Source organism: Morone saxatilis, unplaced genomic scaffold (assembly GCF_004916995.1).
Source record: "Morone saxatilis isolate NCDOM2014 unplaced genomic scaffold, NCSU_SB_2.0 Contig11, whole genome shotgun sequence".
In the NCBI taxonomy this organism is placed as follows: Eukaryota; Metazoa; Chordata; class Actinopteri; family Moronidae; genus Morone; species Morone saxatilis.
The window spans coordinates 20541347-20568384 of record NW_023339663.1 but is presented as its reverse complement, the minus strand read 5'-3'; the positions used below and the strand labels follow the sequence as shown (position 1 = coordinate 20568384).

Sequence of the window (27038 nt, the reverse complement as noted above, 5' to 3'; positions counted from 1 at the left end):
CTTTAAGTGCTACCACAGCATGCAGACACAATCCTATACCCTGTGTGTGTGTGCGTGTGCGTGTGCGTGTGTGTGTGCTCGTGTCTCTGGAGGGGCCCTTGATGAGAAGAACAGGCTGGAGTCGCAACTGAGTATCCTGCTCTGTACTCATCCACCACAAAGTATCTGAGGACAAGAAGTGGTCAAGCACACTGGGTTTACACTCCTTGCTAATAGCTTTTGTTACACACAAACATACACACACACACCTCTTCAGTGACACATTTATTTCCTGTAGTCATGCTGCTATCAGGAGCCTGGTGAGCTAAAATCTACCTCCATCCTCTCTGTCAACAGTTGTAATTCATATTGATAAGGACAACGCTTCCTCTCATGAATCCGTGAGGGCTACACCTGCACGCACTGCAGACTGTCAGCTGCCATTACTGATCATTTAGAAATCAGACCGATAGGATGTCCATAAAATGAGAATCCTTCAGCTCAGTCTATATAGTATATAGTCAGCCAGTCAGGCCTCACAGGGACACACATCTCACGCTCTCTTTTACACACACAAGTAGGAATAAAAGACATGTGGAGTGTATTAACATACTGGAACTGAATCAGGAAAGTTCTGACTTTTAATGAAAGATACACGAGACAACGGCTTTTAACTATTTAAGTTCCACTTCAACTCAAATATAAAATGTCTCCTGAGCACATGCATTACTTTTGTAGTGCGTTGTTTTTAGATAATAATGGTGTGCGGTAGTGACATATTTTTAAAAAGGCATAAAAAAAATTATTTCATTTTTCATAATGTGTGCTTCTTATGTCACAAGCCAGGTTGTAATTCTACATAGTCCGTTACCACTTCTGCAATACAAAGAAAATAGTTTTGCACCTGTTTTGCGGACACTGTAGTTTATCCTTTATGGTTCGAACATTTCAATCAGGCTTGAATGGTTCCTGAGAAGCATTTACACTTTTTTGAAACCAGATAGATAGACAGATGCCCAAGACACATGAAGTGACTCAGTGTAAATGGCATCCAAGTCTCAGATTATCTTCCCATAAGAGCGGCATCAAAGCTCCCTGTGAAGAACATTCTCTTTTGAAAGCAACATAGACTATGAGGTGTGACGAAAAGCATTAGTTTGTGTGTCATAAAATTTAATGTTATGTTGTGTGACTTCAGTATACAAGTTGTTCAGAGTGATTTACAGCCAGCACCACAGGAACCATGATTCATCACGCTATGAAATATAAAATTCAGTCATTCATCAAAAATATTGGGGGTCATATTAACTGTAAAACTATGAAAAAATTATGTTAATAGTGATGAGGCAAACTCCATTTATGTTTTGGACAATTCTACACTGCATCCCAGAGATCCAAAAAACAACTAATGACTCTCTTTAACCTCACATTCCTCTCTGTCCATCTTAATTAATAGCTACACCATTATTTCTCGCTGCTTGCCATTTTCTTCAGATCAAATGTTCCTGATTGAAATCTGCAAAGACTGAACTTTTCTGTACATTCCCTGGAGCGTGCAAGTGATGAAGCCATTAAAACGTCTGAAACAGACGGAGTTGATGTGCTGTAATTATGTTCCATTGTTGTGCCTGTTATGGTGTTATACGCAGGCACTTGTGAGTGCCACCTCTGCTGGAAGCCACAGACCGCTTTTCTTTCAGGATCAGTGGGCGTGTCCTTGCCGGGTTTTAGGTGGGCATCGGAGCATGTCATGAGTATTTGGCCTGACCCCCCCCTCGCTGCCCCTCCTCTGTTTCTGCACTGTGATCTGCACACTGCCAAGGTCACTGGATTAGCATGCATGAGAGAAAGCGCACAATATTCGCTGAACATAAACCAAACGTAAAACGGGAAAGGACACTGTGTACGCTGAGCACACACAGCATGCTCTGTATCTTATTTTGATTTGCTTCCCTACTAGCAGTCTCCATGAAAGTATTACGACTGAAAATGTTCCCTTCTGATGTGAATGATTCCTTTGTTATACATACAGTACATCACATACAGACCTTGCATATAAAACAGTAACTGACAGTCTCTGGATGCCTACTTGTGACAATTAGGAGAAAGAGCCTACATTTATTAATTTATCGCAATTAAACACAAGATTCAAAATCAATAAGTTACCTGCAAAAAGACACAGGATTGACTGTGATTCTTTGTGACTATCAACACATATTCTAAATTTCTCTTGGGGCAACATATACTACAATGTAGTTGATAATCAAGAAATTCTTCATTTAAATTCTCCATCCTCATCTGTCTGCTAAATATAAAGCTATTTTTATATTCAAAATGACAAAAATGGTGAACTGTTCCTTTAAGAGGAACCAGAATCACAGCAAAAACAGGGTGACATACAATACAGTTCTTGCACTCGACACAAACTTAAAAAAAATAAAGATCAAGTTGTTCCTAAATGCCCTAACGAGCTCATTAATGTAAACTGTTATTAAGTGCAGAGCTTGAATTTCTTCTTCTTCTTCCAAGTGAAAGGAAAATAAAAGAGGAAAAATAAATCATCTTCTCAAGCAGGATGTTACGGTTTTTCGTCAGAGATGCACTGAGAAGTTTCTGATAACCAACAGTGATACATGCCGCATGCTTAACCGATGCTTACTGCTTCAAGTCCCATGATCCTTTGTGCCGTCTCTCTGCACTAGAGCCATAATGAAAAACAGACAAGCTCTCCCAGTGCAGGGACCACAAAAACCTCCTCTCACTACACATGAGAGATTAGCCTGCTCATTAGGAGAGAAGGAAGGAGCAGGAGGAGGAGAGGGAAGGAGGACAAAAAGAAAAGGGACGCCTTTCCAGGAAAAAGGCCATGTTGAGGCAAGGGTCCTCTCTCTCGAGAAAACAACCCGGGTCCCTCTTTCTTACAGACCTTACAAACCAGAATGGAGGTTTAAAGGGGTGACCTGCTTTACATGTTTCGCCTCAATGCTGCGGGTTGAATTGAGGCTAGTTTATATACGAAACATTAAGTATGTCAGTGATGCTGTAGACCCTGTTTATGCAAAGCTGTACCCTTAATGAATAGGTTACAATAAGTGTCAGTGACGTTTAAATAAGATTTTCTACACCGTATCATCAGCTGAAAAGCATGTTGTCTCACACCACTACTTATGCTCTCCAGCTGAAAGAATCTCAATCACTGACTGCTGGTGTCAAAATACATGAAATTTAGATTATGAATGCTGAGTGGAGTAAAGCAAAGAGGGAGAGAAAAAAAAACATCATTGGTTTGCAAAACACTCAGTTGCTGGGAACCAGCCTTGGGCCAATTTAATCCATTTAGTTCTTTCAGAAACAAGTTAAATGGCTCAAGTATGTGAAAGGTTGTTCTTGGGTATAAGCTATGCCAGTTTGAGATGGTGCATGTGAATTACAGCATTACGCCTCACTGAGCTGGCTGAAGAAAACAAGCATTGTTGTTTTCAGAGGGAGGAACTTCAGACTCAGACAGGTAGTGTTTACAGGAGCACACGCACCCCTACGTCCATATAAGCCTATACTTCGGCTGCTGCTGGATCGGCATATTTGCCTGTATGAGCAGTGTTGCAAAACAGAGACAAGGTCAGGATAAAAAATACATAAACCAGGGAGCTAATTTTGAGAATCAATTTGTTGCCTGTGTAAAGCTGTCCTTTTCTTTTAACAGCTACAACATAAGATGTTAAAAAAGTTTAGCAACACTTCCCTGAGAAGCAGTCAATTTCTCCTGTGAGCTGCATCCAAACAGCAACCTTATTTCTCTTTTCTCTCTCATCTGTCATAAGCTCCCATAATGCATCAATCAATTGCCAAAAAGCTGTTAGCTGAACAAATACTGAATAATAGCCCCACGTTTTTGCATTATAAAAGCTTAATCCAAAGTCATTATAATATGAGGAGGGCTGCAGTGTGTGCGGAGTAATTACATGCAATGATGAAGTCAGGCGCAAAAAGGTCTCCCATTCAATCAATGGACTCACCGGGAGAGACATTAAGTTTATGTTTGAGTGATAAATTGTTGCATTCAACTGGACAATAACAAAAGGTCAACTAGGGGCAAAAGGGAGGAAGAACTGAGTGCATTTGAAGGTACGAAGCCAGACTATATGTGCTGCAGAATGTGTTACTAGGTCCCAAATTGTTGCACTTGAGTAACTCTGACTCTGAGGAGTCACATGTTATGCCATGCATACTTCACCCCATTGTTCTGTCAAGGCTCACGGTGAGAAAACACACATAATTCTGTGCAAAGTGACAGCTAATCTTAAAAAAAAAAAAAAAGACCTTCAGGGAAAAAACTTATAATTGCATGTATTATTGAGAAGTGGTATTTGTAGTGCAGACGTCTTGGCGCGTGTGCATCTGGGCCGGAAGGCACTTGTAGTCTCTGACATTTCTGTGTCAATATACTGTTGAAAAGGTTGCTTCACGACACACTTGTTTGTTGTTCACCATTAACCTAAATTATGTTATATTGTGTGGAGTTGACCGGGCCTTTTTTTTTTTTTAAACATAGCCTGTAACCCCACAAAATAATGTATTATAAACTGCCGCTTGCCTTGGAAGCAATGCTAAATTACATTACTATTGTTGGTAGTAAGTTGATTAGCTGGGAATGCTAATGTTTGCGGTTTACACTGGATCAGATTAAGACTGTTAAATCAATTCCTCACATTTTTGCTTTTATACTTTTGGTTTTTGAAAGGATAAAAAAGAAACCAACATCCAAACGCTTTATATACCGAATTAGCACTGTGAGCAGTGAATTATTATTTTAGAAACTACAATAACACAGGAATTGCTCGTTTCCAGCAATGCTTACAAAGATCAATACTGAGTGTGTCAGTTAATTATTTGTACTTACTGTAAGGGAAACTGATGCGAGGTGTGACATCATCCTCAGTGGCCAACAGTGATTGGAGGCAGCAAGCCAATAGCAGTGCAGCAGCCAGAAGATAGTGGACAGTCGTAGCTAATGTCCACATGGTTGCCCGATCCTCTCACACAGACATACACAATTGCACAGTTTGTTTTAAGATTCCTTGGTATTCATTAAGCTCCTCTTGACTCCGCAGAGCTTTATTTTTTCACTCCCATCTTCCTGCAGGCTGAGGGGGAGTGAACGTGTCCTTGGCTTGATTCTTGTACTCCCAGTGGTCTTTACAAACAGTTAGCAGACTCGTAGCACAGAGAAGAGGAATCCTTTCTGGATTAAAGGCTGCTTGTTGTCATCTACTCATAGTGCTCTTCGATGGATCAGCACTAGGCTCTGACCAGTGGCCGTTTAGCAAAAGTCATTGTGGATCTGTGGAGAGAAGAGAGAGAAGTCGTTTCTTTATGTCTGGTCCAAGAACATGTTAAAAAAAAAGATGAAACACAAGCTAGAATAACAGATCCATATCCAACTTCTGACGCTATAACCAACAACTATAAAAGCAAAGAACTGATATATTTGGCTGCTGTTCATTTGGGGGGGATGGGGGGGATTTTATTGCAAACAACCAATCAAGAATTCAAGAGTTATGGTGTCGGCTTTGATGAAAAACAATGGAATTACCCAAAAATCAACCACCTCCCTTCTTTGTCCTGAGACTTTAATATTAAACTGCAGCACACTGATGGCTTCAGCTAAAGCCTTGATGACATGAACAAATGTTTATGCTTCTAATGTTTGCTCTTACACCACACTGCCAAAGAAAAACTCAACTAAACAGATCATTTTAGACCACCAGCCAGCTACCATGTGGTAGTATACCGGGTTTTACAAACCTTTAAATCGAAGTGAATGTCCAATTTGCACAGCAGCCCACAAAATTTCTCTTTGAGATAAAACGCATGTTGGACTTTTTTTTAAATCCCTGCATTTAATTATCTTGTCATCAACAATCGGTGAGAGATCCCCGAGATGATAATATGGCAGCCTCGCTCTAATTTTGTGGCTATGTGGAGAAATAAATGAAAGAACAGTGACTCCCAAGACAACTCTGTAATTTGTCTCAAAAGAGGCGCAATGAACACATCTGCTCTCTGACTTTTATTGGCTACAACGCAAGTGTGCAGATAAGGTGCCTGTTGTGTAGATTTTTAATTTAGTAGGGTGTCGGCCTTCTTGGAAAATCCTTGAAATAGGTACTATTCCCATCTGTTTCATCCCTCTTTGATAAACAAACACAGGATGTAAGACATACAGCTCTATGGTAAAAAATAAACTGGAAACCGCGTTGTGGTAGTTCTTAAACCGGCAAGAACGCGTGCCACTAGGAAACAAGCTGTAAACACAGACAGTAACCTTTTAAGTTTGTACGGTGAACATCTTGCCGATATGAAGCTACATTAGCATTCATATGGAGCCATGTGGAGTCTTCTTTTAGCTATGTTTTTGGACTCCAACACCTGAAAGAAATATCTAAAACTGATCACGGTGCTAGATGAACCCTGAGTAGATGACGAAAATCCTTTATTTATTCATCAAACTGTTCATCGATTCTCATGATTTTATCCTGAGCATAGTACAGACAAGTCAGGAACACAGCAAAGCCTGTTCCTGTGATAGAACACAACTCACTACTCCTTACTGCCTGACAGCACTGGATACCTTCCCTCCCCCTCCGGGCTCCCACATAGGCGGTGACGTTTAGAAAGTAAACACTGGAGAGCACATGGTGTCTCTGGTTGAGAGCTTGCATCACTGCAACAACTCCCAGAAGACCTCCTTGAAATATTTACAGGAGCTAATAAATCCAACAACAGTACAAGACAACCGGGGGTCGGTTAGTGGCCCCTGATTGGCCTGCTGGGGAATACCATTTTAAAACTTCTGATCAATCTGGACAGATTACAACAGACTGCAGGATGAACAGATTTACAACCCTGTCTCCTCGCTACCTGCCAGTAAACACGGACCAGTTGGCTAACAGACTTACAGACTGGCACCAGGAAAATTAGCAGCTTGCTGACTGAATGGCTTGTTGAGTTGCTGGCTGGTAGCAGACAGATTGCCGTTAACCGGCAAGCTGTCAGTCTTGCATAATAACGGAGTAACTTTTTGTAGGTAGGTGGATGGTCATCTGTCTCGCCTTTGCAATGAAGACAGATTAGCGCTAGTTTTACTGAATAAAACCTTTTTCCCTTATCTCTGCATCTGTGCCTCGCTGTCACACTCGTCTCTGTGTGTCCCCTGGGTCTTGACCAGCGTGACAATATGTCTGTGTCACTCGACACTACCAGCCTGCTCTGGTTCCTGCTGCTCCACTGAAGTTAGTCGAGTCACTGGAGGCTGAAACATCCGTTCATGATCTCGTAACATCTCCCACCTCCTCAGCCGGTCCTTTTCATGCCTGCTGAGACTGCAACAACATGGACTGCGTGCGTGTGTGTCGCACACCCCAGGTCTCCATGTTCCCAGGGCATATCCTTATGTAACTCCAGAGCTCTTTTAAATTTTAATGAAAAGAGAGGGGTGCTGTTAGGAGGGTTTCCTGCCACTTTGACTTTTTGGCTAATTCTTTTGGACATTAATGCTTGAATAAATATCACAACCCTCAAAAGTTGGTTAGAGCAAAGATCACTTTGTGTCATATGGTCTAGTAAAGTGGTTAGAAATGGTGCCTATGGACACCAGATAAGAGCTCAGAAGTGGTAAGACACACGGGTGTGAAGTAACCAGTATGAGCCAAATCAAAGCTGCTTAATAAACTGTGTCTTGCAAACATGTTATAAATCTTCACACTTCTCTTCAGTGTCTTTTAAAAAGGCACGCTGTCTTTTAAAGCAACAATAAAATGTTAGTCATCTCAGTCATAAATGAGTTTTGTCAATATGAAGAGGCCCCTGCAGCAGACTGGGAAAATAAAGGTATCTGGGGAATCCAAAATGCAGTATGACTCATGAGCGTGATGCTTAAAATGTTCATATAACCGAGGCCAGTACCTGAGGAGGACAAGATGGATGTTCCACACCCCTGAGGCAGATCCGCTGAGGCTTAACAAGGGCATGAAGGGCAAGTAAACTTGTGTAATGACGTACTTGTCCTGTTTTCGTTCACTTTTTTTGTCACAAGTACATGTATTTGAGTCAAATTAATCATGTAGTGTCCTAATCCATTCTTTAGAACAACAAAGCATGGATCTGTATTAAATATTAATAAGCATTAAAGCATATTTGACAGCAAGTACTCGACCAAAGAAAGTGATCTTATTAGAAACAACTATTATAGGATTTATAGGATTAGAGCTCTATTCAACTGGAGTTGTTATAGTACAGGCGACCCGCCTTGCTCAGTGCCACAGGACCCATCTGCTCATCTAGGAGAAGGTCTGCTGCTCCTTGTATCTATGAAGGGTGAATCTGGTGCCATATTGCTTAAGGCTACAGATTAATTAACCTTTCGAATCTCCCTCGAGGCTCCCTATTAATACCTGCATCTGTTGAGAGAGAAAGGATATGACGGACACATTGGGCGATATACTCGGCCAGGTCATGGCAAGTTCACTTGATAGGGAGCAGCGTGAATGCTAACCATTTGGCTAGCTTTGTATAAACGACTGGGCTTTGTGCTCAACAACCAGCTCCCAATAAGTCATCCCCTCAAAGTGACTTGTCTCGCATTTAGTCTTTGGCACAGGCTGAGGCACTTATGGAGATAATCAGCGGCCAGGCAGGACCCTGTGATGAGAGCACTATCACAGAGCACGACATGAGGCTAGATTAGGCCGCCGTCCAATCCATTAACAGTATCATGAGTACATCTAAGTCCAAAGTGAAAGAGAACTATAAAAGCATTTGCATTCAATTGTGCAGCTGCAATCAAATTTGAAACTTCAGTGTCTCAGTTTTTGCCAGGTTTAAGGGTGACTTTGTAAGACTGCAACTGAAAAGACATCAGGTTTAATTGTTTTTTTAGGGTCAAATCTGTTTTTGTCTTCCACTATTGTTCAGGTTGAATTTTTTTTTCCATGTCCGACCCTAAAAACAACATGGCCCCTTGAGTGCAGATTACTATTCAGGAAGATTTATGGAGCCATTATGTTGGACAGAAAAGACCTCAGTAGGTGACTGACAAGGCAGAGACTGCTCGCTGTGTCTGCCATTATAACTCTCACTTACAGCCGTCTTCTTAGCTGAGTGGGCAGAGCCTCACTTGTTTAAATTTAACCAAGGGGATGGTAGGAGGATGGTACACCATTTTCCCCCAAAAAAATCAATGGGGGCAACTCCTTGTGGCTAAACGGTCCAGAAGATAGAGCAATATAGAGTTATATGCTCAAAATATAATCTTCAAATGCCATTCAAATTTTAGGTTTATAAGATTAAAAAAATACATTTTTTCAACAAAATTTTGTTAACTTGATGTCTGCTCCAACAGGAAACTTCAACTTTAAAAAAAAAATGGACAGTAAAAGCCAAATCCAGTGCGGTATGCTGACAAAGTGCCGGCGAGGGACAGTTTAAGATTGAGCAATCTGCCCACACAGTGCCAATAGTGCTGATCTCTTGCTAGCTCTGTTTCCTGCTCATGTATTTACAGTTTTTATTAAATGATACATTTCTCCTGATTCCAAAGTAAGAAATCATTGAGTTTGATTACTTAAAATCATAAACTACCTAGTCCCGCTAGGTTTAACTAGCCTCTCCAGACTGCCCTTTCACATCCAAACTGTGGAGGTCGGACAGAAGCTGTATGTTAATGTTGTTTTTCCCCAAAGCCTGTGTGATAACTAATTTCATGCTAGAGATTTGAGACGTCCACATTCACACAGACCACCTTTATCTGTCGCAGGATGGGACTGCTGACTGTGAGGTAACCCAAACATCTCTGCTTTCACTGTCAGTGTAAATGTGTTCAGTTACTGCCAACACAGTAATGGCAGCTGCACTTGACAGCACAGTACATAAATCAGCTGCAGGACTTGTCTATAAAGTTTCAGCATCTACATCACATACACGAAGGATGCAATGTAATTGCAACTTGAAATTTAAAAGATCATAAAGATTATTTAGACTTTAGATGCTAATATGGACCTGCGTCAGAAATAAAGTTACACCAAAATAGAAAAATTAGAACAGAGGAAGGTACAGAGGTACAGCACTGTATGACACCTTGTGTCAACATGGGAAACCCACATTTCCTCTCATCCAGCCCACCTGGGGATGGGACAGGGGGGAGTCAAGAGTCAGCTGAGCAGACTGCTCCCAGTACCACGAAAGCAGACTCCTAAATAAATCACGACTGGGTTAAAAATAAACTGTAACTGTAAGATCTTGGGTACGTCGACACTGTTGCTAAAATGGCTCATTGCTTTGTCAGGAATGTACAGCAACTTATGGGCAATACTTCTACCAGAGACAAATCCCCAGGATATACTCTGACAGAGGCCTTCAAGTAGTTTTTTTATATGGATAATCTCATCATAACTCATAACAAGCTGAACACAACACAGGCCTTACATCTTTCCATCCAGATTCTGTTATGTTTTTAATTCTTAAAGGAATTTTACTATAGAACAGAAAAATAAATGCTGATTTAATGTATATATTTTAAAAGAGAGCAGTTTTTTAAAGCTTTCAGAGAAGTAAAGGCATCAATGGGACATGCTTTCACCTTATCTCCTATTTGACACTTTGGAAGAATAAACAAACACATATAATGCAAACACGGAGAGAAAAATGTTCTTATATTGTCTCTCCAATATCATTTCTGCCCTGCAGGTAACATGATTTTCTGTTGGCTCTGAAACCAACTGAGGCCTCTGTGTCAGTACACAACAGAGGAGAGTTTAACCCGGGATAAAATAAAAACCTTTATGCACGCTCCAACTTTTAGGTCTGTAATGTGGGACAGCTGCACACTGAAGATTCAGGATCCTGATGCCAGAAGGCAAACTTCCTCTGAAAGAGACAAATTTGTACAAATGCCACGAATAACCCGATCTGACTGCTAATCAAGAGCCATTGATTTAACTTATCCCTCTCCATTTCCCCTATGCAAATGTGCTTCTCTTAATGATAGCAAGCAGCTGATAATGTATGTGAGGTGCAACACGGTACAGCCATCTGGCACTTTTCTAATCCTTCACAATGAGTATGTTGCAAAAAGGATAAGGATGAATAAGAAAGGGGGGTGCCCTGGTAGCCCCCTGTACTAAGGCTGCGATGGGTTCGAGTCCGACCAGTGGCCGTGTGTTTGACAGTAATATGAAGGTCTCTGAGAATTGAAACCAACAGCGTTCACTGAATTATTGATTCACATGTGTGATCTCAGAGTGATAATATGGGGATACAGACTTTTCCGGCATGCATTATTAATTATTCCTAGTATCATCTTTCTATTGATGACTGGCTGTAATGCATCCTGCTGTGGTATGTCCCTGATGCATACAAATACACAATGATGATGACTTTTACCCGACAAAAAACAGGAAAAGGCTGTATAACAAATTAGGATTTTACTCCAGAGAGATCAAACTTACTACAAAAATAAAGGCAATTAAGGTCACTTGCTATGGGTAAAAATGAATGAGTATGTGAGTAAGTTTCCCTTTAGCATAACAGACACAAAGCATACTTACTAAACTAGCACACACTCAGTGATGGCATATTCTGCAGCACAATACTCCAAATGTGCTATTTAGTCCGCTTCTGGATCCAGATCTGTATCAACACCCACGGTAAACTTGTTATAGTCTTGAGCTAACGATACTTAAATACTAACCATATCACAAACACATTTGCATGCATGCAAGGACACAAAGCTAATATTGACATTACATGTGGTTCACAGAAACACAACGTTCCCAGTAATGCTTTAGATAAGACATGATTTGTTTGATTTAGTCGATGTCCAGAAAGAAGGAAGGTCCCTAGGTTAAATAGAAAATTAAAAAAGGCAAATAGAGCACCTTTTGTTTGTGCTGGATTTTGTTGAATTTATAAAATCATCTTAGTTAAAGCTGTAACTTGCAGTGTAACATGAAAGGCAGTTAGCTGAAATGCTAAAACAATAGTTATTGGCTATTACTGGTTTTATAGAATAATAAGTTAATCGAGATATGTTTGATATTAATCTTAATGTAAGTAAGAAAACCAGGTTCAGGAGTGACATGACAATAATCTGAGTACTTCTCAATCTGCTCATAATCAAGTTATAATCAGGCACTAGGCTGGGCACTGAATATGCCCTAATTGGCTTTGCGTGACCCTAAGCTTCCAGACAGGCCTGTGTTAATTGTTTAACTACAGTACGTGAACTGTTTCCATGATCCCATCGCGCTGTCTCTGAGTAAAAGGTATTCATTAAAATGCAACGATGGACTCAGATTGTACACCCCCCTGTGTTATCTTTAGGTTAGCAACGGAACTTGTCTTTTGCCCCCCCCCAACATGCAACACACACACACACAGCGTTGAAATCGAGAGCGGGGAGCGCGGTGTGACACTACTTTAAGTGTGATCCAAAGCTCGAATGGGCTCTGAGGAATATTCAAACTCACTTTTACATTTGTGCACATACTGCTCAGCTTTGCCACGCAGGAAAGAGCAATTATCATTTCAAACGAGTGAGTGAAGCAGAACTGGCAGAGGAGATAAGTGCTTAAAGGAGAGTTGGGGTCACCTTATTCCCTCTGATACAGAGTTGCCCTTGCCTCAAATTATTCAAGCCTGACGGGGGAACAGTGGGAGATCGGTTCTTGAAAAACTTGCAAAGCGTCAATAATGAGCTGTGCATGTCAGTCAGAATGCAGTGTGATAGGAGGCATAATATCCCAGAAACCTGCTTAATCAGAGCCCTGTCACACAAACTATGAGAACCTTCATGCAAGCCACTTACAAGAAAATAACTTTAGAGCATTTAAAAATGATTGCTTTAAGTCTAAAAACTGGAAAACAGATTACACTAATCTCCTTTTGTTTATTATGTGCTACTGGGTTGGAAAGCGCTCCACACTTTTAAACTGATGACCCATTCAGACTAATGAAGTACCCTGACCAATCAGGAAATCCTCATCATTAAAGAGGAACATTTAGCTTCCGGTGGGAACATCACAAGAAGAGACACAGAGGAATTTAGATTTACACTTGGCTTAGGGCTCTACAGCTTGACAGACTGGAATTTAATGACTGCCCAAAGATGTCAGCAAAGGAAAAGAAAAGGGCATTTCATGTATTTCTGTACCACTCTGGTCTCCTTGTGACTTTCTAACAAAGATGTATAGGGAACACTTGTTGGTAGCAAAAGATGCAAATGGCCACAACGCAGGACAACATCTCATTCATCTGCTGGCTCGATGATGATGTCAGTCAAGTCTGTGAACAAACTCTTTGGCGTGACAAAGGAGACTCGAAGATTTACAGTCATGTAATCACACAATAGAGGCCTTTGTGAGGTCTGGACCATGCTGTGTTAGCATCACAGTTCATCTGCTAATTACACCATCAAATCCAAAGACTTGGCTATCCATAGTAGGCTATTCATCTCATGACTTAAACATCGAGTTGGGGGGGGCCCGATTAATCCCTGCAGTTAAAGCGATTTGAGGACTCATTTCTTTACTCCATTTGACAAGCAGGGCAATAGGATTTAAAAGCGTATCAGATGACGATATTCTGTTTCTGGCCCCTGCTTCACCTCGTCAGACCTGCGCTGCAATCACTTCAGCGCGTTCAGGTAAGAACGTCAATGATCGTAACGACGTGCCTTGACCACAAAACCGTTCCCATTACTCATCCCAAGTGGAAACATGACACAGTTTGTCTGAGTCGTTTGTCTGAGTCGCCGCCTCAAGGCTGCTGGCTGTTTACTCTCTGCAAACATGTCGACTTCAAAAAGGAACAGCTGAAGCACTTCTGCTTTGTTTACTGTCACTGGCTCCGTCTTTGTCTTTGCGAGCAGTCGCCGCCAATAAAGGAAGTAATAAGTCAACAGTGTGGTCCCTCCTGGCAACAATACCGCTGATAATAGCTGATACATGGAGAGATAAGGAATGCTATCATAATGAATTTATAACTGCTAACTGTAACTGGGAAATAATTAGAAATGATTAGAAAGATTGCTGACATTATGATTAATTGATTTCCAATGAAACTGCAATAGAGCACATCAGCCTATTTTTTACAAGTAAGGAACTGTATGAAAATTATTTGTGTGGGGAGGGGATCTACATTTTAATTTTAACTAAAAAAAAAGCCCTCTCCAGCTTTTACAATATTTTCTTTGGACCCGTCTTCAGAATTAGAATAAAACTGCAATACTCCCCTCCTCCAGTATGCACAGAGAAGTGGTACAACTCATTTGACCCTGTACCTTAAAGCCACATTTGAGGTTTAATTGAAAATTGCTAAATGTATGGCAAACTAAACAAACCGGTGCATATAAAATCCCATGTGATAAAAAAAAAAAAAAAACTAGTAAAAGTTGAGACTGCCCTCTATTAGCTTAAAGAAAAAATACAAAACTCTCCACCTTTGCTTTCCCCCCAATAATTTTCATACAGTCCCTGATATAATTAGTTTAACGAATTGCTTTTTGCGTAACCACAGGTGCCTGATAACTTCCCCCAGCTGTCTCACGTAAGAATACAAGTTCTAGGTTTTTTATAGCAAAATAATATTGTTCTATTTTGTAATTTCCCATGTAAATACTGAATCTCAAGACTATCTTGGGGCAAAATAAAAACACAATAACAGTATGAATATTACTCCAACTGAAATATAAGATATGGTTATCAGCCGAGTCACAGGGAAAAACATTCCAGGCACACAGAAAGTCTGTTTTCCATTACAAAGTCACAGTTTATCTTTTTCTCTACATTTCTTTCAAAAGGGAAAATGGAGAAGACATTAATTCCTCTCTGGAGAGGAACATTTTACATAATGTATTTCCATCCAAAGACAGCCACCTCAGGTTAGGCCTCATCCAAGTCGATGCTGAGGACACTTATGACAATCTTACACTTTTTCAGACAGACACAGGGAAGTAAAAAGTTATAAACCTGCCTTTATAATAACATGTGTTGCTGAACCTTTCCAGTGAACCATGCCAGTTTTGTAGTTAAACACTGCTCAACTTTATTATAGCAGCGTGAACACACTTTTCCGTAACAGCTATAGGATTACTAGGGACTCCAAGGACGGCGACCTACGGCGTCTGTAGATAAAAACGGCTCATTCTAAGGGAACAAAACAACATCAGTTCAGGCACCAGTACTGTTTTAAAAGTATAACTTTAGCACCGGTATATGAAAAACCCAAATGATACCAAACCACAGGCATGGCAGCAGACGTAATTAAGCAAAGTAAGCAAAGTAAATTGGTCAAATGCAAGTGGAGCACTTTTTTACTATCAAAAATCTGATTAGTTTGTGAGTGTAATGCCAGAGTGGGCAAAGACCAAGCAACAAGGTAAAAAAGTCAAATTAAATGAATTTTAGGTCCATCTGCATGGCCCCCGGAGGGACATCACCTGCATTCAAAACTCTACTCTGACCCAACCTCTAAACCCCTGCAGGGCCTGGCCAGCCTTTCTACAGGACCTGCAGGTCATGCTGAATATGAATGGCCTTCCAACTGGCAGACAAAGCTATGCACAGACACAGCAGAGGCAGTCAGCAAAAGGGGCTGCAGCCAGGTTTGACTGAATGCAAATGCAAACCATTAAACCTTATCGCCCATGTGTAAAAGGCGAAGTGTGACTTTTCACAGTTCAGGTTGCAAAAATGCTACAAGAAGTCTTGCAGATGCCTCAAACGGGCTGCCCTGACTGCAGGAAACCTCGGAGAAAACAAAAACCTGCATGGGATTTTAACACATTGCTCTTTTTATTTGGTGTGCAAAAAACCCTTTCTGAACTCATCTGCACTAACTCAACTCAGCTGATGAACAGACAGCGTGTCTGGCTGCATGCCTGCCCCCGTCCTGGTGCAATTTGGCTTCAGCCCAGCGAAGCGTTTTCCCCACATATCAGCACTGTTTGGGAGGCTGCACAGGGAACAACACGCAAGTTCCCATCAGCTTGTACTGAGCACGTCAAGCCCCTCCGGACACTGTACGGGATATCGCTAACCTTTTGGGGGTTAAAAGCAGTGAAAAGAGTGCCTCCCCTCCCCGGTTTCCACTTCCCTTCCAACTCTTTTACCACAACCTCTCCACATGCTGACCATTCCTCTGAAGTTGTTACAGTGGGTGGAGTGCTGGGTGGAGTCTGCGTGTTTGTTTTCAGTGTTTGAATGTGTGCGTGATTGCGTGGGTGGGGGTCTGTGTGTGTGCGTATGTGGTTTTTTTTGTTTTTTGCCTGCAAGAGAGGGAGGATGAGGACGGGCGGGGGGGTAGCACACAAGATGCTTCCAGAGAAGACGTTTCTACAGCTTTGTTTACAGTAAGAGAGCCAGTGACTAACGGTATTAGTGTTTCTGACTATCACACACTGGTAAGAGGAGCAGAACGAGCAGCGGAGGCCCAACAGGGAAAGACTGCTCCACCCGTCATTTACAATCAGATTCCAACAAAGCATATCAGCACCATCTAAACACTGAACTAGGCTTTGGCTCTCACACGCATCACAGCCTCCAGATTTGGTCCATCAGTTCAGGATAAAGTACAAATTTCATAATCACTCAGGGCTTGGGCTTACTTGTTGAAGACACACACAGGCACGGAGAAAAATAAAACGGATGCTTTATCCGGGGTCAAGCTGTGGTTGCTTCCTAGAAATGCAGAGTGACATGGGAGTTTTGTCAACACCTACAACAAAATGCCAGCAGAGATAAGAGGAGGCGGCTGTTAAGAGAAGAACAGGGAACAAGCGAGTTGTCATTAAGCAAGTGGGAAGTTGGACAGAATCAATTCCAAAATGGTGTTAACAGACCTGTATGATCAGGGCTTAGCAGCAGCAGCCTTTGCCAGTGTGTTTGCAAGACTGGTGAAAATACAGCAGAGCCAATGCAACAGAAGTGTTTCTTGTTTGTTTTTTGGGGGGGTACATACGAATAGCAGCTGTTTACCCGCATGTGTATATAGAAAACAGAGGGGCCAGTCCATCAGGCTGCTTCCCCACCTACATAATGCTTTCACAACGAGGCTGCAAATGCTGCAGTCAAATTCACTTTAAATCTGATTCATGAATGATCATTTGGGTGATTTTGCCCAGGGGTACACAGGTGAAAGTGTACATGAGAGCATCACCAAGCACACCCCTGATGGAAAGGAGAGGGGAGGGGAGGGGAGGGGAGCAAGACCACAAACGCAGGGATGCATTCAAAGTCTATATCGACTATCATAAAGGCAACACACCAGCCATCTAAGCAGTTTCTGTAAAACCCTGAATTTACGCGTAAGCAAACCCCATTTCAGAATCAATTTAATACTTCAAGTGTACATTCCTGCCAGGCTAAAGAGGTCCACCGTGTATTCTTTAGCACCCAGCTCCGTCTAAACGCTGCAAAGGTGTTTAACCTGGAAACCAAAGAACGGGGCACGAGAAAGCCCTTACCGTCCACGAAACCTCGTTCACAGCTCAGCTTTTCACAGTTCTTGGCAACAAAACAAAAAACTGTCGAAAAATGAACCGAAAAAATGGTTTAAATCCGCAAAGTGCGCTCAAGCTGGTGTGTGTTAAAGTCCGTTAATGTGTCCGTGAAGTGAAGTCCATCCTCCGAGAGACTGAAGACGAGCCTCCTCTACTACACACACAGGGCGGGCCGCTTTCAAGCTTGTAAACTTTAGCTCCTCCCACAGCACACGCTGCCTGTGGAGAGCCGACTGTCACTCATTTCCTCTAAAATCACTCCTAGTTAGGCCAACTCAAGCAAAATATCTCCTACGTTCAGTTACATATCTTGTTATTTTCTATCTGCAAAGGTAGAAAGCCTGAAGTTGCCCATTAGTGTTTGTGACCTGTGCAAATGTAGGTCGAAAATACAACAATGTATTTTTCATAGACAAAAAAAAAAGGATCCATGCACATAAATCCTGTGAAATGTAACAATTTTCTGCTGGAAACGCCTAAATTATTTGTTGCAAAGATCTGCAAGTATTTATGCAAATAATGTGAAGGCCCTTTTTGTCAGGCAGGCATAATGCAGCCTACAAGTGTTCATAAACTATGCAAAGGTCAGGCAAAAATGCAGAAAATAAAAAATTTGTACGCACAAAAACAGCAGGTTGTCAACAACGAATTGATTCAAAATCCCTCTCATATATAAACATATATCTGAAGTATATATAAAACGTGTTTTGCAGTGTAAGAGAAGAGACTCCAATGATCTTCTACCAGATTCTGACATTGACAGATTTCGTTACTGAGAGAAAGTTCCTGCTCTGTTGTCTTGGGTATCAGAGTTCCTCTTTCTTTCTCTTCTCAGGGCTACCCTGCAGCTGTCGAACAATGAATGACAAGTAAGAACGTCCACCACAAAGAGAATTACAGGGGATTATGTACAAAGGCAAAGACCTGAACGCAACCAGACTCAGCCATTCATGTAATCTCATTTTTGCCCCTTGAAAAGAGTAAAAAAGAATTGTGGACTCAAGTCATGTATAGTCAAAACTAAAGTGGCTGCCCCCTCTGCTCTGCTGAGGACGTCCAATCAAAATTATCATTATCTTTTCTTGACAAGGAGGGACACAAAACCTCTCTTCACGCCCGCCGGGGAGGAGATAACATTAATAATTAGTCTCCAGCTCCTTGCTTTCTGTGACGTGTGATGTGAGAATTTGTCAGATATTTTGATTGTTAACACTAAGAAATGTGATGACAGTAACCAAGCCAGGCGCAGAGTGCTGGAGGCTACATCCTGATAGCCCGGTCTGACCGACCCCTGACACTTCTGGAAATGTTGTCACTGTCTGGTTTTGCGTGACTGTGCCACAGATAAAGCAAAAGCCAACACCCCCCTACACCGGAAAGATATGTCGCAGGTGAGGGTTAAAGTCATGGAAATGTATCTGCTTCTGTCTCGCTTTCTGTCCTTGTCGTTCTTTTTCTTCAACTATTTACAGGTTTCTGTCTATTGTATGTTCTCTGATAGACAGACGCCAAATCAAAGTCGCTCTCCTTTATCTGCCGGGCCTTCTGTAATCCCTCAAATTCAATCAAGGATTACTTCTAAGAAGATTAAAATCATCCAACTTATGCAAAAGTCAGGCTTGCAACAACAGGGGGTGGATGGGCCACTCAGCAGTATGAATTCTTCCAAAAACGGGCAGAATTTTCTTTATTACTTTTATATTCCTTCTGCAGTGATGTATGGTGCAATAATACCGTATGAATACATTAAGCGAGTCCCACAAAACTGAGACCGAGTTATCCAAAAACAAATGGATTAAAATGGAGTGCAAATTAGCCTGTATCTCACACTGAAACAAGGAGGAAAAGTGCCAAGCAGCCCTCCGACGTTGGCACTCTCAAACTGAAGATGCAATAACAAGATGCTGAGTAGCTCTGCAGCTTTGGGTGAAGCACTTTGATAAGAATTAAGTGGCCTCCTGGTAATGAGCATGCCGGGGTTTATTTGGAGCTATTTACACTTTGAAGAAATTATTTCTGACAAAATAAATAAATAAATAAATCAGTTTTTAAGTTGTGATGGTTGCAGTTCACGAACGCTCAGTTGTTGACCACATCATCCTTAATCTGCCCGCTGCACCCAAATAATATCCTTTTGTCGTGGCACGCGAACCCACCGGGGAGTGTACAGAAGCCATTCATATTAAGGTCATGGCCACCCATGGAGCTTTTATTGGGGTTAAGTATACGACAGACTCTTTCAGTAATACACAACACCAGATTTGGAGACTCGCCTAAATGTTTTATGAATTTAGTAGTAGCAGCTCATAGCAGATGTCAATGAGATCAACAACTCTTTTCTTTGACAATCTGAAATGCACTCTAAGTTTGGATGTTTCTCTGCTTATATTGTGTGTATTCATTAGTGTGACCTACATAGGAAGCAAAAATAAGAAGTTTAGGTTTTAGAAATTACCACAAGAGTAATCTTTAGCCATGCTAGCAGCTTGGCTTTAGGGATGGCAAAGTTCGTCTGACAGTTATTCCAAGGCTGAAATGTTTTAACAGCTATTGGAGGGATTTGGAAGAAGTTTGGTCCAGACATTCATGTCCCCCTCAGGATAAATTTAGTAACTTTGGTTCATCAAGTTCCATCATCAGATCAAAATGTAAATTTTCCCTAATACTTGGTTTATGACCACCAACAAAACTAATGACATTCCCTTCAGCCTTCGCTGTACTTTGTGTTGAGTGATAATTAGCAAATGTTAGCATGCTAACGTAAGATGGGGACTTTTGTTGCCTTTAATTGATAGTGACAGCTGAAAGGGGACAGGAAGGGGCGATGACACGCAGCAAAGGTCCACAGGTCAGACTCGAACCCTAGGCCACTGCAGCAAGGACTCAGCCCTGGTACATGGGGCACTAGCTCTACCAGGTAAGCTATTGGGACACCCTGGATGGTGGCAATCTTTATAGCTCCTAACATCAACATGTTGGCATGTTGACATTAGAATTTAACTGAAAGTACAGCTATGCACACAGCCACTCAGAACTGCCTATAGAGGCTTTGTCTTGATTGATTACTGGCTTGCGGGTAAACTGAATGATGACAAACAGATTGTGTGCCTTTACACCTACAATGAACAGCAGATTTATGTACAACAATGTTTCAGGTGTATTGTAAATTGTACATAATATGAGTAGTATCTGTTAGAGGGGATGAAAACAAGAGTTTCTACAATGCAACAAGACCGACCCATGACTCTTTGAGTACAAGGTGTGCACACCCTGACCAGTAAGCTCCCCCCCTGCAGGCTATGATGAAGTCAGAGACGCCCGGTACAGGTGCCTTCTGCAGAGCTAACAGCACTATGACTCATCCCCATGTCCTCACCTTGTCCCGTGCTGACAGTCCCCAAACTGTCCCCACATTTCACTCACTCTCTCTCACTCACTCACTCACTCTCTATACAGACCTTCTCTCTTCTCACTGATGATTCATGGCTATTCAACTGATGCAGCTCTCCAGTCTGAAAGTGTCCCATTTGCTTCCTCTTTAAATGATCCTGAGTCGAGCTGTTTTGACAAGTTGGTCCTATATCATGGATAGGAATAACTTGCTGTTTGATACCTTTAAATCAAACTGCCGGTGCTGTTGGCTTTGACCATGTTTTCTGCACATTTGGGTAACTGATGTAAACTAATGTTTCTTGGACCAGATGAGAATCAGAATAAATATGTTTGTCATTTATGTGAAACTATCATCAATTTAATGTACTGAAATGTAACAGTGTTTGCTAGATTCTCAGATCTAATTTGGACCCTGATAAAGACTCACCTCATCCAAATTACAAAGATATTTTCTCACTTACCCCTATCTAGTCATGCAGATAGATGGAGGTGGAAGACCTTCATTGTTTGTGCTCAAACCAACAAAAGATGACATGGTGATTGGAGCTGAATGTTAACACATGGTATATGCCCACATTGAGAATTTTAACATGTTAACTAACTTAGTTTAGCCTGATAGCACACTAACCCTTGCTAATTAGCAAAAACACTGTGTCCCTACAGTCAGTTTTTGAGTGTGTTGTTGATGCACACTATTCCCTCACAATGCAATTCACAAAGAAAATGAAGAAGCAGCTCACATTTGAAAAACTGTGAACTTAATGTGAAAAAATAACTAGTTTACACATGCAAATGTTTTTTGTTATAGTAACTGCTAAAACAGTATGTTTGGGACACAGTTAAAGCACAACTGAGGCTCATGGTAATGCCACTAGTTTTGCAGGTATTAGGTGATAAACCAAAGTATTGGACAAATTGAAATTTTGACCTGATGATGGTGCTGGATGAAAAGTCAGAGGATCAACAAAGTTATTAGAATTTATCCTGAGGGGGACATTAATGTGTCTACCAAATTTTATGATAATAACAGCTGACAAAACTCAATTCACGCCTTTATTGGGGCCATGGCAGACATCTCAGAGCCAAAACTCTGAGCTTATAAAACCAAAAAAGGGATCTGCACGCCAACAGAGGTAAGTGAGAGAATATGTTTTATTTTTTGTAATTTGGGTGAACTGACACTTTAAGAACCAGAGTAACAGCCAGTGTAATCGAACACCATCAGTGAGAATGAGAGTAAATCACTCTGTCGCCACAGACGGCAGCTTGCGTCCATATCAAAGACAAGACTGGTGGCTTCCCCTGTTTTTACCACTTCCATCCTTTCTTACAGCCTCATAGCCATCTCTCCCTCTCTCTCTCCTCTCTCTCTTTCTCTCTCTCTCTCTCTCTCTCTGGTGCACACACATGTCAGAAGTAGGCCTGTGTTTATAGTGACAGGGAAAATAATTAAACAGGAGATGCAAATCATGTCATCGACTTTAATTGGCTCTTACTTTCATTCCTGACATGTTCAATCATCGCAGAGTCAGTTTTTAAGGCTTTTTGGCTCCCCCACGTAATTAAAGTGTAGAGGTTTACCAGTTAACTTGTCAATACGGTTGAAGACTGGATAATTGAACCTACCAATGAAAAGTCCTTCAAGGTTCTGCAGAGTGTTTTATTTCATGAGGGGTGCCAATTTTTCATTTCTTTCATTTTTCTTTAGGGTTGCTGGTGGTAAGAAGTATGGTGGTGGCCTATCTTTTGGATTCTAAATACGCACAAACAAAGAAAGACAAATCCATATCCATATTCCATTATTCCATAATGAATAATAACCAATATCTGCTGTCTGACAGCTTCTTGGGGGAAGGGGCTGACATGTGGCTCTACAAATTCTATAGGATGTCATGAGATTAATGCACTTTAATGTGGTCTGGTTTCCCCCCGAGAGCTTGAGGGAAGTGACGTGAGCAGCGGCCAGTGCAGTTTAGATGAAGACGTCGGGGTGTGTGTGTTTGCTCAATACATAGATTTTCTTTGTCTGGTTCTTTCTTCATGGTTTTGAAGCTGGGAGGCTGTGGATGCCGCAGTAGGAGGGCATAGGTGAAGGTCCTGCACAGCTGCACAGTGGGAGGGGGAGGGCTGTGGAAGAAAGCCTCCAGGCACCGGGAATGAATTAATGAGGGTCTGATTTTTTATGATTTTTTTCAGCACAAAAAAACTTTATTAATCTTGACATTAAATATAGTGCAGCATTAAAGGGGAATATCATTAAATGTAAAAAATTGCATTTGTGGGTTTTCTTAGGTCTAATGGCAGGTTTATCCATTAAGTTTTTTTGTGATCCTTTCCTGAAATTAAAGAGCAGAAAATGCTTTAACTCGAAGCTGTTCCACTTTCAGTAAATCTCTGCCGAGGTTTGTGGAATGTTATGAAAAACAGCTCATTGAAAACAAAATGAAATTTCCATCAGCTGTTTGGACAGCAATGCAAGATATTAGTAATCCATTTAAGCAAGTATTTAGGCGTTTCAGTGGTGATGATAGCAGGCACAAAAAAATACACTAAATCTTCAACAGTTATTTGTCTCTTTATAGCTTAGTTCTTGTCTTGGACTCTTCTGTTCTGTGTTTAGTCTCTGTTAAACAACTGTACAGTACCAGCTGTCCTTCTGCTGTAAACTCTGTGTCCATTTGCAGACAGCTCTCTACTTTAGACAAATTAATTTTTTCAATGCAGTTGCAAATTAGAATACATGTACGTTAAAGGTTGGCAGTTTTTTAGTATGCATGACATTTGTTACAGCACAGCTTGGGCGAAAGAGCTCTTCAAGATGTGTTTTCAAGATGGAAGAACCAGAGCAGCTGTCTAGGGTCTGGTTTTTCCATAAGCAAGCCCCAAATCGTTGCATGTTTTATTCTTAGGAATATTTGTGGTGTGTCTGTTTAGAGTCAATGGGAAGAAAAATCAAACACTCACAATCTTTGATTAAAAAAAAGAAAATAACAGCTGACAGTGCTCATGTAGAGGCCTGTATCTGGAACCAAACAGAAAACACACATGCACACAGTCAGTGCAGTAGAACAGTGAGAGGTATGCGAATACTTTGTAGTTGTATTCAGAATCCAAATCTGTTACACAGTTGGCAGAGTTGATGAAATATTGATTGAATTGACCTTTTTACTTTCCTAGTCTTTCACTATTCTACCCTGAGTGAGTTCAAATATTCATATTCCCTTCAGGTGATTGGTTTGACGTCAGAAGACTCAGCGAAGGGAAGATTAACAAAATTAACAGGTTCAGTCAGCATGAAATTGTAGCAGATCTAATGTAGCAACAGCACAACTTCTGCATCCTCAACGTCACTTCACAGAAAGATCCAAAGTCAGAGTTTGTGACAAAACAGAAGAGAGACGAGAATCTTCACAATTAGAGGATGAGCTAATAGCAAAGGAACTGCTTCAAGGAGAGTATTAACATTTAGATTTTATGCCAGGTTGTGCAGCATTGCAATATTAGCTTCTGGTCTTACTTTTTAAAGGTCTTTGAGGCAATGAGCTGTAATGGGATTCAAACAGTAAAAAATCAATAGACAATCTCAGTATGACCACACACTAACCTTTTAAGGACCCAAATAATCCTTCAACAGCCAATGGGAATTGGCTATGCACTGCACTTCCTCATTGCCTGTTGGTTTATGAGTTTGTTGTTGGACCACCATCCTAATTACTTTCCATTTATGCCTACAGAGAGTATGTCAGTGTTAAACAGCCTCGAGCAAGAGCTGTTTCATGTGCTAATCATCGATTAAAAAATCCACCAACATATTTGCACACACTGTTCCATTAGGGACTGCAAAGAATTTGAACAAGGCCAGATGACTTCCAAAATATTGTTGTGGTTTGTTTCCTTTCCATGTGGTTATAGCTGCAATCATTGATAATAATGGGTGAGTTGAAGGGCACGGCAAAGCTTATTTGTTTGTTGGTTATTAAGAACGGCATGCTGATTATCAAGCGTGGAAAATATATTGTTTGGTGTGGTGCCAGTCAGCTGGTGGCGATTGATGGATAACACTTCCTTCCAGATTGACTAGATATTTGTTTGAATTATGGATCCCACCAATTCACTAATCAACTGGACAGAACTGAGATACTTTAAAATAAACCAATTTTAGGCAGTTATATCGAAATGGATGTCTGGCTTCTTCTCAGCCCCATGTTGTATAGAAATGGAAAAAAACAAAACATCTGGATGAATTAGTTATGAGAGTATCCACATGTGAAGTAGACCAACCATTATAAAATATTAACATTTCAACACACTGGATGTAAAAGGTTAGGTTGCAGTGCATTGCTACAGAAAATGCAATTTGGTCAACCTCGGAAGAAAGAAGAAAAATGCACCAGTGACTTTGTTCCTCAGTTCCATTATCATTAATGTGTCATTTAGCAGTCAAAAGCCAAGGCAATAATAGAATTACTTTTCCTATTAGACTCAATGTCATTGAGCCTTACAGTGAAAGGGCCGAGTGCACATAATGGGAAAGGAGAAGACAGAGAGAGCATTGCAAGAGTCCAAATGTCACAGGCGTACGAGTTCACACCACATGCACACACCCTGTTTTGTCAGTGACACAACAGGAACAATCTATACGTACGTAATGAGACTGTCAGGGCTTTATTGTAGCCAATATGTCCTCCCTGTCAGAACAAACTAAACCATCACAGGAACTTAATACAGTAGCATCTTTGCTTTTTTTTTCCTTCCCTGTGTTATCTCAAAGCAAGGTGACTGACATTTTTCAAAGAGGAAACCAGATAACACACAACACCCTGGAGCATATTTAAGCTTCCCAATTCAGACTGCACATGCACACATATGAATACAAACAGATTTCTCAGCTCACTGAAAGCAGACACACGTGCACCTAACCACAGCTTCTAGCACCTTACTAGCACACAGACACAGCCAGGACTCTGACTGAATGCAATCTATTGCCATGGCACCCAGCGTCTAGATGACCGGTATCTGTAGTAACTGAGCAACCTCACACCACTTCATCACTCCAAAGCACAAACTCAGCTGCGAGCCTCTCCTCCCAGGCTGCAGTGGCAGCAATGCCTCCCGGTGTTTGTCCACCACTCTGCAGAAAAAAACCAACGTCCTTTCATCCTTTTGTCTTATTGTGAACCACTATCGCCTGCTGTCATAAGAGAAAGGAGGGACTCACCGTGCTTTCCCCCCACGGCAGAAGACAGGAGCCAGGTGGAGCGAGAAGAGGCTGCAGTGGCGGAGGAATCCCCCTGGTAGTGTATGTGTAAGAGTGTGTGAGAGGAAGCGTGGAAGTGTGCGTGTATGTGAGTGCATGTGTGTGAGTGTGTGTGCATGCAAGTGTGTGTGTGCGCGTGTGTGCAGGGAGTCAGAGCTGATCCAGCAGATGCAGGCGGGAGCCACCAATAGAATGAGGAGAAGGAGAGAGAGAGAGAGAAGAGTGTGTGAGAGACAGAGGGAGGGAGAGACAGCAGAGGAAGGGTCTGATCAGCATTACATCATGGACTATGGGAGATGGTAGGTTTGCAGGGGTGGGCAAGGATGGGGGAAGGTGTGTTGTGCATGTGTGTGCGTGTTGTGTGTGTGTTATTGTGTTTGTGTTTGTGTCTGCATCACTGTATATTCTCCCTCTGCAGCGGACCACCAGGATGATTAAAGATTGTGTCAATGCTGCATACAGTGCAGTGTCGTCCATGGTACCTGCACCTGTGGTGTGTGTGGTGTGTGTGTGTGGTGTGTGTGTGTGGGTTGTAAACATATGAAGAGAACAATAAACAACGGCTATAATCAAGAAGGGATAGATAATCACACCACATTTTAATAGATCTTGTGGCCAAACCTCCTGGTAATCTATAAATAAGTATACTCACAGCTTTCATGTACAGATACATTCCAGAAGCTGATTTTCATCCCCCCCCCCCCCCCCTATTTCATGGATGTCATACAAGCTAACATATTGCTGTAGATGGACATTGGGAAAAGAAAATCTCAATCCTACCCCTTCCCACCCCAGGACACACACTCATACTCAGAGAGCTACCAGCTAATGGCCCCCTTGTCAGTTTAAAAAAAG

General features: G+C 41.5%; 1 protein-coding gene across 1 annotated transcript in view; it reads right to left on the bottom strand.

The window, feature by feature from the left end:
* sema4bb (sema domain, immunoglobulin domain (Ig), transmembrane domain (TM) and short cytoplasmic domain, (semaphorin) 4Bb) overlaps positions 1 to 26337 on the bottom strand; it is a gene marked incomplete in the record, with an annotated part of 49883 nt that extends 23546 nt beyond the window's left edge. Inside the window, 2 exon segments of the mRNA XM_035682550.1 lie at positions 4880 to 5320; positions 26145 to 26337. Coding sequence (XP_035538443.1) covers positions 4880 to 5000 — 121 coding nt within the window.
* Positions 26338 to 27038: the final 701 nt, after the last annotated feature.